The sequence below is a fragment of the Vombatus ursinus genome, unplaced genomic scaffold, assembly GCF_900497805.2.
Source record: "Vombatus ursinus unplaced genomic scaffold, bare-nosed wombat genome assembly UNPS02014774.1, whole genome shotgun sequence".
In the NCBI taxonomy this organism is placed as follows: Eukaryota; Metazoa; Chordata; class Mammalia; order Diprotodontia; family Vombatidae; genus Vombatus; species Vombatus ursinus.
Window position 1 is genome coordinate 15,655,227 of NW_020954552.1, and position 12,210 is coordinate 15,667,436.

General features: G+C 40.1%; 1 protein-coding gene across 5 annotated transcripts in view; it reads right to left on the bottom strand.

Annotated features, from left to right (window-relative positions):
• Nucleotides 1-6,102: 6,102 nt before the first annotated feature.
• Nucleotides 6,103-12,210, bottom strand: part of ATG10 (autophagy related 10) — a 293,726-nt gene continuing 287,618 nt past the window's right edge. For 4 of the 5 annotated variants that reach the window (XM_027864306.1, XM_027864309.1, XM_027864305.1 and 1 more), the window contains exons 6-8: nt 7,714-7,811; nt 7,313-7,430; nt 6,103-6,609 (exon numbers count right to left, since the gene is read on the bottom strand). In XM_027864306.1, the coding sequence (XP_027720107.1) occupies nt 7,340-7,430; nt 7,714-7,811 (189 nt within the window). In that variant the 3' untranslated portion in view covers nt 6,103-6,609; nt 7,313-7,339. The remainder of the gene's footprint in view (nt 6,610-7,312; nt 7,431-7,713; nt 7,812-12,210) is intronic. The other variant, XM_027864307.1, reaches the window with a different exon arrangement.

Consider the following 12,210-nt stretch of genomic DNA (forward strand, 5'->3'; position numbering starts at 1 on the left):
TCCTAAGTCCTTCAGAGCTTTTCTGAATCATTGTATTGCTGAGAATAGCCAAGTCATTCACAACTTATCATCTTACAATATTGCTGTTACTTTGTATACAGTACATTTCACTTTGCATCAGTTAATATAAGTCCAGGTTTTTCTGAGACCATCCTGCTCATCATTTATTTTTTTCTTTTTCTTTTTGCTGGGCAATGGGATTAAGTGACTTGGCCAGTGTCACACAGCTAGTAAGTGTCAAGTATCTGAGGCTGGATTTGAACTCAGGTCCTTCTGACTCCAGGGCTGGTGCTCTATCCACTGCACCACTTAACTGACCCCCCATCCCTCCACCCCGCACTTTCTCCTCCTCTTTCTCTTCCCCCCCCATTATTTCTTATAGCACAATAGTATTCCATGACAATCACATAGCACAATTTGTCCAGTCATTCCCCACTTGATGGGCATCTTCCCATTTTCCAACTCCTTGCCACCAGAAAAGAGCTGGTATAAATATTTCCATACATACCGGTCTTTTTCCCTTTTGTTTTTTTTTAAATCTCTTTGGATACAGACCTAGTAGTGACATTGCTAGGTCAAAAGGTATGCACTGTTTTATAGCCCTTTGGGCATCAAAACTGGAAATTAAAGAAAACAACAACTTGATCAGGTGTTTTCTGTTCAGCACATGTATATACACGTTTCTGAACATCTCTATCAAATACAAGGTAATTTCAGTGCAGACACTATGAAGTGGGGGTGAGTTTGGGAATGGGTAAAGGTGTAGAACAAAACCTCACCCCCCCAAAAAAATGTTGGCAATTTAATCCAAAAATAAAGGAATGAAGTGGAAGAAATTCAAGTTAAGTCTCAGGTATATTTAGTTTGATATATGGTTGTATTTTGGGGTAATTATAAACTTTTTCCACTTTGTCCATGGCCCTTCTTCTTGGTCGAGAAGTGACATAAATAAATGTTGAATAAAATCTGAATCAGTTTTTATTCATGGATTATGTTTTTGGAATAAAAACACCTAAAATAGAAAGAAACCAAAAGTGGCCCTTCCCCTTCAGCAGATTAATCCGTTCAGGATTCCTAAGTCTTTCAAGCTCTTTTAAGAGTTTTTCATTTGAATGGGTCATTGGAATGACCCACATTATTGTATTTTTTTTCTAAGCACGGGTAACGGTGGCATGAGAAATATCTTGCTTAAACTAAAACAAAATCAGAGTTTGCAGGCAATTTCTTGTAGACGTAGAAAAAAATTTCTGTGGTTAAATACAAAAATGTCCAGCCAGCATACAGGCAGACACATGTTTAAGCACAAATGTACCCACCAGCACTCATCTTCATTCATATCTGGGTTTTCAAGAAGTTTAAAGACTTACTGATACTTCCCCGCCCCTTCCCCCCCAATTCCTGCTACCAAGAAAATGTCCACCTCTGAACCTACAATGTTAGAAGCACTGGGCTGTTGTTGCTGCCTCTGCCTAATATAGGAGCAGCTAATCCTCCTGATGTAATCATCTCTGAATTGAGTTTAAATGCTTAAATATACAGTGCTTTCTTTCCTTTAAGGATTAACTATGTTTGATGTCACTCAGTTTAGTCCACAGAGTTTTTCATGTACAAGTGTCTTGGGCTTTAGAGGTCTGATTGTGGTAATAATAAATCATGTGCCTAAAAGAATGAAGAAACATACCATTCAATTCCTGTCAGAGAGGTGGTGAACTTAAAATGCAAAGACATGTATTTTCAGACATGGCTAATGTGGGGCAGCTAGGTGGCACGGTGCGTACATAGAGTGCTGGGCCTAGAGTCAGGATAACTCATCTTCCTGAGTTCAAATCTGGCTTCATATATTTACTAGCTCTGTGACACTTAACCCTGTTTGCCTCAGTTTCCTCATCTGTCAAATGAGCTGGAGAAGGAAATGACAAAACCATTCCAGCATCTTTGCCAATGAAACCCCAAATGGGGTCATGAAAAGTCAGACACAAATGAACAATATGATAATTTGTCTTGCTGGATTATGTAGATATTTATTAAGGGGATTAAAAAAATTGCTCAGTTGGGGATAATGGGAGGGACATATTCGTAAAAAATACTTGTTACTTGAAAAACAAACAAAAACAAGTGTTATGGGTCAACTGATTTCCAGGTAAACTTCCCAAAGGCCAAAGGAGTAGGACTGAAAAGACAACAATTGAACTAAAGCCATGTGTAAGCGAAGTGGACTCAGAGAAGGCCCAAAAAAGTATGTAAATCATCAAGGCAGTATTGTACAGTGGATAGAGACCTGGCCTTGAAGTCTGAAAGGCCTTGGTCCAAATCCCACCTCAGGCATATACTGTGTGACCCTGGACAAGTTACTTAACCTCTCAATGTTTTAGCAAACTCTCTAAGGCTACATATTGCAGGCAGACAAGATACTGAACAGAAGTTGAAGAGAGGAGTTCCTCACCTGGGCGTTCACTATTACAATGACATCACAGATCTGGTCAATTTTTAGTCCCCAGAACATTCGGGGGATAGACAAACAAAAAACTCCAAAAACAAATCTAGAAATGCATCCATACTCACTAGGAACAGAGAGGTGGTGCAGTGGATAGGATGCCGGGTGTGGAGTCAGGCAGACCTGAGTTCAATTCTGGCCTTAGATCCTGAGTGACCCTGGGCAAGTGACTTAACCGTGTTTGCCTCAGTGTCCTCATCTGTAAAATGTAACTAGGGAAGGAAATGGCAAACTACTCCAGTATCTTTGCCAAGATGGGATCACAGAGTAAGCCACGATTGAACAATAACCCATACTCACTGATGTTCCTGTTCCAGAACATTTTTGGCAGAAAACATTCGGCTAAATATGTAACAGGCAACTTTGTAGCTAGGAAATTTGCTTACAGATTGAATAAAAGTCTCACAAGTTACATACACGTGTAGCAATGTGGCCACCAGCTCAGCAACTTTCCACCAATCCTTTTCAGTCTTACTCCCAAGTCAATGAATGGCTGCCTCCTGTTTCTCTTGTAGAACTCACAGAACAAGGAATTAAATGACCAAATCAAGTACCTAGCCCATAACTGGTACTTAATAAGAACTAGTTGATTTTTTCTTAAATGCTGTCCTGTGCTCACCAAGTTATTTAATCTACTAATGAAAGCTTTAATCTCTTTTATGGAAGCACATTATCTCCCTGAGAACAACATTTTTATTGTACTATTTTGATGTTTACTGGGATTGTCTTCAAACACAACAAAATTTTCAGATGAAAGCAAACAGGAACAAAAAACTCTTTTGACTAAAAAAAGAAACAGATCTGTTGCCTGTTATGTATGCAAACATTGATGCAATTCAACAGTTTAAGAAAGCACATAGTAGGTAACAGTATTCTATAAAGCCCATGCTTCCAGATTCTTGCATAGTCACTTAAACAATGTTCAAGTTAGAAGAGACATCACAGGGCATCTTGTAGTCAAACTTTCTCACTGTTTGAGGTATATTTATATACACCTATTTGTGTCTAATGGTAGCATCTCTAGGGCAGGGTAATGGGAGCACAGAAAAAGAAAGGTGGAAAAAGAAGAAAATTACATGATAATTTTGCTGTATATTTGAAATGATTAGCAAGTTGTGCATAGTAGATTTGCAGTTTCATGTATAATCATCTTTTTATGTACGATGTTATGGAAATACAAGCATGTATTAACAAAAAAAGGGGGGGAGAGATATAAAACCCAAGAATGAAATAATCCCCATTCTGGATTTGGGGGAGTGGGTAGAGCTTGCATTCTAACAGAGGAAAAAAGAAGAGCACGTATAAGTATATACAGAATGAATATAAAGAGAAAGAAATAAATACAAGGTAGCTAAATGCAACATAGGGAGAGAGGGTACAAGCTCAGTACACTTTGGTTGGTTTGCTGGTTCTCTATCTTCTACATTAGAGTGCCTTTCTGTGCTTATGTAACAATATACTCTCTCTGCCTTTCACTGTCTTCATAAAGAGATATATATATATATATATACACACATACATATACACACACATTTCTATATATCTCTATCAAATACAATGTAATTTTGGTGAAGACACTATGAAGTGGGGGTGAGTTTGGGAAGGAGGAAAGGTGTGGAACAGAACCTCAGCAAATATTAGAAATCCCTTAGGGTGTGTGTGTGTTTGTGTGGTTAAGGGGTGAGGAGGATGTAAAAATCCTCATGCTGGGGCAGCTAGGTGGCGCAGTGGATAGAGCACTGGCCCTGGAGTCAGGAGGACCTGAGTTCAAATGCAGCATCAGACACATAACAAACACTAGCTGTGTGACTCCGGGCAAGTCACTTACCCCCACTTGCCCTCACCCAAAAGAAAAAAATCCTCGTGCTCATAGATGTGGAAACAGGCCCAGAGAGGCTCTGCCACTGACTCTGATCTTTCCCACCTCAGAGCCACAGCTTCCTTTCCCTAGAGATGCCTCGGTTCCCTTCTCTGACTGGCTACTGTTTTAGGAAATTCCTGGCCCGTCCATGCTCCTTCTTTGACTCTCGGGCCTTGTCCTTGCTGCCTGACCCGCCTACACCCCCACTTTGCAACTCTCGTTGAAGCAACAGCTTCCCCATTAGAATGATATTCCTTGAGGGTGGGGACAAGCTTGGGGGCAGGGGGAGCCTGCATCTGCATTCCCAGCATGGGGCACACAGTAACCACTAGATAATGAAAGTTCCTTCTAAGTGATTTCTCCCAGAGTCACACAGGATTCCACAGCCCGGAGTAGGACCCAGGTCTCTCAGCTCCCAGTTCGGAGTGCTTTCTTCTGTTCTTTAAGATGTAAACCTTAACTAACATTCCCAACAAGCCATCTCTATACCAGTCACAAATTCGGAGAGATTCTAGACTTATTGAATGTTACTGCTGGAACAGAGAAGAGAAATTATCCATCCCAAGCTCTGCATTTTATTAAGGAGACTAAAATGACCAGAGGTTAAAAAACATGCCTATGTCACCATAGCTAAATGACAGTCGTGTCTGATGCTTTGTGATCCCATTTGGGGTTTTTGTGGCAAAGATAGTGGAATGGTTTGCCATTTCCTTCTCCAGTTCATTTTACAGATGAGAAAACTGAGGAAAACAGGATTAAGTGACTTGCCCAGGGTCACACAAGCTAGTAAGTATCTAAGACCACATATGAACTCGGCAAGATGAGTCTTCTTGACTCCAGGCCCCACACTCTATCCACTGCACCACCTAGCTGCCCTTATCTCATAGTAGGACCATGTAAAACCTTCAAAAGTTGATTATAATTTAAAGGCTAAAAGTTTGCCTCAGTTTCCTCATCTGTAAAATGACAATAATAGCACCTACTTCCCAGGGTGCTTGTGAGGATCAAATGAGATAATATATGTAAAGCACTCATTCTGTCAATAAACACTTATTGAGTACCTACTACGTGCCAGCCACTGTACTAAGAGTTGGGGATATAAAAAGTCAGTCCCTGTCACTTAATGGGGGAGACCTATGATACTCAGCATAGTGCCTGACGCCTACTAGGTCCCATATAAACGGTAGCTATTCATATTATTATCATAGACATAACTCCCTCCACTTGCCTAAAGAAACAGATTTGTGGGAAGGGTCATAGGCTTGACATTCAGAGGATCACATGATATTAGGATAACAGGTACATCAGGAGGCCATCTGGTTCAATCTGCTAAGTGTACAGATGAGAAAACTTAGGCCCACAGAGGGTATGTGACTTGTCCAAGGTCATATAGGATGAAACTGAGGTAGGATTTGAACCCAAGTCTTCTCTAAAGTCAGAACTCTTTCCTCAGTGGCATTCATTTAATTTGCATATATTTTATTTTTCCTTATCTGTGTCAAAGTTATGACACCCTCTTGCATTCCCCATAGTAGAATATAAGCTCTTTGAGAGCAGAGACATTTTCATTTTTGTCTTTACATCTTCAGCAGCTAGAAGGGAGCCTGGCACATAATGGATGCTTTAAAAAAATCTGACTGAATTGAAATAGAATCTAAAGAAAATAGAATTTAATGCTCGGAAATAAGGAGGATGCAGGGGGACAGGGATAGAAAGGAGAACATGTTATAAAATGAAAAATAAAAAGTCAATGGCAAGGTATTTATTAAGTCTCAACCATGTGCCCAGTACAAGTAGTGGTTTGTTATTTCTTAGAATAAAAAGTGAAAATTATTTTAAGTACATAAAACCAATTTTCTATTTTAAATATTAAAAAAAATGTTATACCAGGGGACTTCAGTCACGTTCACAATGAATGTTCATATCCATTTCAGGGTAAAGCCCTAAGGCCAGAAGAAAGGATGTGGTCAGAGCAATAATAAATGGCTCTTCCATCAACTTCAGGGACACAGGATGCTCAACAATGTATCCTCCCTCTCAGTGAAGCCCAATCACCTGAGTCTTTGGGGTAGGTGTTACAAACATTTTTGTCTTCAGTTGTCATCTGGTGTGTTGTTTCCAAAGTAAAACAGAAACTACTCCAGTGAAGATTATAGCAGGTGACACTATCCATCATCCATCCTGTGCTGCTCAAGAAAATGAAGGTTCCAATTACTGCCATGACTCGTCAGTGTGTGGGATTTAACTCAGAGACCTGAATATAGCACAGAAACAAAGCAAAAAGACAGTGACAAAATAAGGTGACCAGGGAGCCCCCAAGAGCCATTTGAATGAAGACTTCCATAAGTCAGCCTGGCCCTGTGAAGGTGGAACCTGAATGTGTGCGCCAGCCGGGCAGTGGGAAAGCCCAGTGTGTCACAACAGAACCACAGATTTAGATTCAGAAGGGCCCTCAGGAGTCATCTTGTCCAATGCCTTATTTTACAAATGAGGAAACCTGAAGCCCAGAGACTTGCCCAAGGTCACAAGGAATCTGTAAATAGAGCCAGGAATGGAATCCTTAGTCCAAATCCAGCACTGCAACATTTTATAAAGGGGAAAAATCTTCATTTTAAGGGTTCACTTGAAGGGTGCTTGGGCAGCGAGGTGATCCAATAGTATGGAGATAAGAAAGACTCATCTTACTGAATTCAAATCCCACCTGGGACGCATACTAGTTATATGACCCTGAGCAAGTCACTTAACTGTTTCCCTCAGTTCCTCATCTGTAAAATGAGCTGGAGAAGGAAATGACAAACCACTGCAGTATCTTTGCCAAGAAGATCCCAAATGGGGTCACAGAGTCAGATATGACTGAAATGACTGAAAAACAACAACAAAAATGGAGGGTACTAAAGCGATACTGAAACTCCTTCATGTAACAGCAAAATATGACAAACAAGTGCCCTTTCCTTTACCTTGTGTCAATCTGGTTTTGCATCGTGCTATGACATTGCCTTGGCATAACTCAAAGGTAGGTTCAGCCCCACCACTGGCCCGACGATGCTGAGCCACGATGTAATGTAGTTTATATTCCTTTAAAAAAAAAAAAAAGCAAAACTGAAAGGAATATCAACATTTTCATGGTGGTTTGGAGTCATCACAGAAAATCAAACAATAGGTACTTATTAAATATCTACTGTGTGCCCAGCATCATACTAGGCACTGGTTACTTAAATTATTTTTTTTAAAAGCGTATCTTACTACCATCTGAAATGTTACATTTAAAATCTATAGTATCTTAATAATATTATTTTAGAACCACATATTTACATTTAAATATAAATGCAATTAAATGTATCAGACTAGTATCTCTTACCTATTGTCTTTTTCAGAATTTTCTAGCAAAGAAGTCATGAATTCATTTGTCTTGCAAGGATGAAGGACAAAGAAAGGTTGTCCAAGTATTGGGTGCTCCTGAAAAAAGCAAAGTGTATACAAGATTGCTCATCAATATGGCTCTGAACAAGTTCAACTAATTCTACTAAACAAACAACAATGATAACAGTAGTTGGTTTTACTTTGACTAGCTAATGGTATTTTAAGTGCAAAGTGCTTTCTATATGTAGTCTCATTAATAGCCTACAACGTGGAGCCTAGGTGCTGGCAAGATACAATGCTATATAACAAGATATAATCTATCAGTCCTTGCTTTTAATCAGAAAGGGTGAGGGAGAAGAAATACACACCAATAATTATAGCACAAAATGGTTCATATGGCTATAAATAAAACTATGTGAGAACACAGGAGGGAAAGAAAATTTGTGACTGGGGGATAGGGGAAATTTCAGGGAAGAAGTGACATCTGAACTCTGTCTTAAAGGCTTAGAATTTCAATAGGTGAAGAGGGCAGGACTGACATTCTAGGCAAAAAGAATGCTGTGAGTAAGAGCACAGAGGTAGAAAAGGTGGCAAAGAGTATGAGAAGTCTGGTTTGGGCAAGTGTATATTATGTGAAGGGAAGCAGGGTGAGACAAAGCTGAAAGCATAAAATGGTTCCACATGATGCCGGTCCTTGAACGTTTGGGCTTTACTGAAATAGAATCATTAAAAAAAAGTTTTGAGAAGATCTATGCCTACAGAAGTTAATTTCTCAGTGGTATGATGTACAACAAAGGGCTCATAGGATTATGAATTTAATTCTAGGAGGGAAGTTAGATACCATCAAGGCCAGCCCCCTCATTGTAGAGATGAGGAGACTAAGACCTAGGGGAAGAGACTGCAGATGAGAAGGCTGATTAGGAGGCTAATAAAATAATCTAGGGAGGTGGCTGTGTGAGCCTCTATTATAATAGTGGCAGCAGAAAAAAGAAAAAGGGACAGCCAAGCCTCCAAGAAGGATTTGCTGGGGGTCGGAGAGAGGAGAGTGCCATGGACAACAACCATGACCAGATGAGTGCCTTGTGAACCTCCAAGGGTAAAGTGTTAGGGACTGGAATCCTCCCAGCATCCCAGGGGCTTGGGTGGCTATGTTAGGAGCAAAGGACACATTAGATACTCCAAGGAAAGGCAGCTTCATTGATTCTACAAAGACAGCAGCACAATTCTACACCAGACCTACCAGGAAGATCTAGAGGAATCCAGCAAAAGGACTTCCAGGAGCTGAGAGTCATCATCTAGTGCCACATGTGCTCCAAGCTTGAGACCGCCTTCCCCCATGGTCTCTGCATACACTGGCAGGAGGGTGTGGTACAGACTTGGGGAGATAATTTGCACCAACCATTCTGATTCTACTCCTCAGTAACTATCTCTTCACAAAGGCTAATTAAGTATGGCTGACTACTTGATATCAACTGATAATCATGGGAGGAAACATTTTGATGAGAGGTCGTGAGGCTTACTATTAAAAAACCACCCTTAGATCCTCATTGCCTAGAGAGCTTCTGGGGATCCAACCTTCCATTGCAAGTGGGTGTTGGGACAGTAGCTTCAGAGTTGTGTTACAGGCTTTGAAAACTGTGTTAGGAACTGCTTAATGATCTAAGGAAAAGTTAGAATTTGGTGCAAATGTGAATGGGCTGAAACATTCCTCAAATCCTGAATGAAGAAATTTAGTAATTTTCACCCTCCCTCCTCCACCCCCCACCCAACTCTTTCTCTCTCTGTCTTAGTCTCTCTGTCTTCTCTCTTCTCTCCTCACGCTGAGATAAAAGCAGAAAAGCTAATGATTTCTTGACTTGCTCCAATGAAAATTTCATCCTTTATAACTTAGAGAAATGAATTAAGGAAATTCTATGCTGGATATGATTCTTATGAACAAGGAGAAACTAGTTGCTGGTTGGAGGAGGAAGAAATGGAGAGAATAATGAAAACCTTAGGGAAAAATCACCACTAAATCTTAGAGTTTATCAAAGACCAAAAAAGGAGCCCAATTTCATAGATTTCAAAGCATTTGTAGAGGGCACAGTTAGGAGAGATGAGAACCTCTCAAGAATAAACAATTCCTGAGAGAGGAAAATGGGTAGTTATCTAATGAGATTAATGTGGATACAGAGAGGTGTCATCAAACAACTTAGATTTTTAAAAAATCTGTATAAAAGATGAAAGCAAGGCAGAGAAAAAGAAGATATTACAAAACCATGGTATGGCTCTTTCAGGTTAGTGTTGGAAGCACTAGAGGTGGTAAGAAAATACAACAAAAGGGATGTTTAAAAAAAAAAAACCCTGTAAAACAGGGTTTCCATTTGGCTCTACAATCCTTAGCTACCCCAGGGCACTATGGGATATTTTGGCCAATCTTAATTATGCAAATATAAACTCCTAAACCATGGATTCCCATGACAGACCAAAGAAGAACTATCCATCCAACAGCAAATTAGCTAATTGGGACAGAACAGCAAACTAAATAATAGAGGAAATAAAGCAAAAGAATCATCCCCACTTCTGTTCCCCAACCCATAACCCACATACAAAGGAATATAATCTCCTATTGACTTCCACTTAGGTGGAAAGGTAGTAATTCAACTAGAACACCTCTGACATCGGCCACTCAGGGCCAGTGCTGGTCTCATGATTTCTTGCCTCTGCCTCTAAGAGCCCCCTGGATGTGGGGCTTTGTTGTCGTTACTGATATTGTTGTACGAGCGGGACACAGAATAACAACAACAACAACTGACATCTACATAGTTCGTAAAGTTTGCGAAACGCTTCACTAACATACCGTTCTGTTTGTGACCCACAAGAACACTGTGAAGCTGGTACTATAGATATTAACCCTAATCTACAGATAGGGAAATTGAGGCTCAGAGGTCAAGTGACTTGGCCATACTCACAAAGGTAAGATTTGAACTTAGGTCCTCCTGCCTCCAAGTCTAGCACTCATACATCATCCCCCACATTAAATAATGTTATTCCCCAGAACTTCCTTTGCCACAACTGGCCCATTCTGTCTGGGTGGCCATAATTCAGTGATCGTTGTCAGACCAGGGAGGGCAGGTGAAGAGCTAAAGGTCTAGAGAAGGACAAATTTTTTCCTTTATTTAAAAGAGAAGAGAGAAGAAGCTGCAAATTCTAGGCCAATGCACTTAACAATTAGAGTTCTAAATAACTCCCTTTGACAATATTTTACATCTTTTAAAAAAAGATCATTTTCAGAAACAAAAGACATCAAAACTATCAGGATTTTTTCCACTGGCATTTTTTTTCCACATCAACTCAGAAGTAAATTCATGTGAAAATGCTACCATCTGCTGTTGGAAATAATGAACTGATGGGATTCACCATAGCAAAATATTAATTTGGCAACACAGAAAGCTAATGCTTTGTATCAATCTTATGATTCAATAAATACTTCTCCTCAAATAAAGTTCTTAGAAATGGTTTTCCATGAAGATAGGAAGGTTAGGCCAGATTCATAGCTCTGTAACACTAGAGAAGTTATATGGGTCTATTCCCTTGTGAAACTTAATTTTGCAATGGTTAAATATCTCATAAAATAAGCTGGAGGCGAACACTGTCTCAGAGCTATTAAATATGATGACCATAAGGAGATAATATAGCACTGACCCTTCTGGATCTCATAAATGCATTGTTCCTTAATTCATTTCTTCATTTTGTTTGCCCTCCAGGAGGGCACAAATGTAATTTCAAATAGAGGTCTCACATGGTTTTATTTCTCCAACAACCCAAGTCTACCTTTTGTACCAGGCATATTCTTCAAACATGGTAGGAAAAGAGCCTTCCATATTCTCTCCTGAACTTGAGTTTGTCCATGTGTCAAGAAACTCAGTTCCTGGTGGATGGTGGTCTGCTTGGCCCCCGCCTCTGATACTTTTTAAAAAGAAAAAAAGTTGTAGAGAGGCCTTCTAATATGCACCCAAGGGAATGCCTTATAGCCACTCCTTCCCACCCCTCGCCCACCAGATGGCGTTGCACATACCATCGAAGGATAATTAGAGTAGCTAGCAATTTCAGGTTTGTGAAGCACTTGACATATGTTAACTCATTTGATCCTTATAACAAGACGACTTGTCCCTCAGTCACAGAAATCACCAAATGGGGACAGGAGCAATTTTCCTCTTCAGCATAAACCAATGGAGAGCCAAACACTTCTGTAGATGTACATGAACTCCCAATAAGAGAGAAGGAATAATAATTTAGAGACTCACAGATCATCAGAGTTGCAAGGGACCCTAAGAGTCCCTTTGCTCCCACCCTTATTTTATGGATGATGCTGCTTGCTCAGGCCCAGAGGACTGGAACAAGGCAATAGCAGGACTTCCTGAATCCCAACCCAGACCCCCTACCTCTCCTTACACTGTGCTGTCTCATGCTGTTACAGTAACAGCTGCTTTATCATTTTGAACAATTTTTCCAT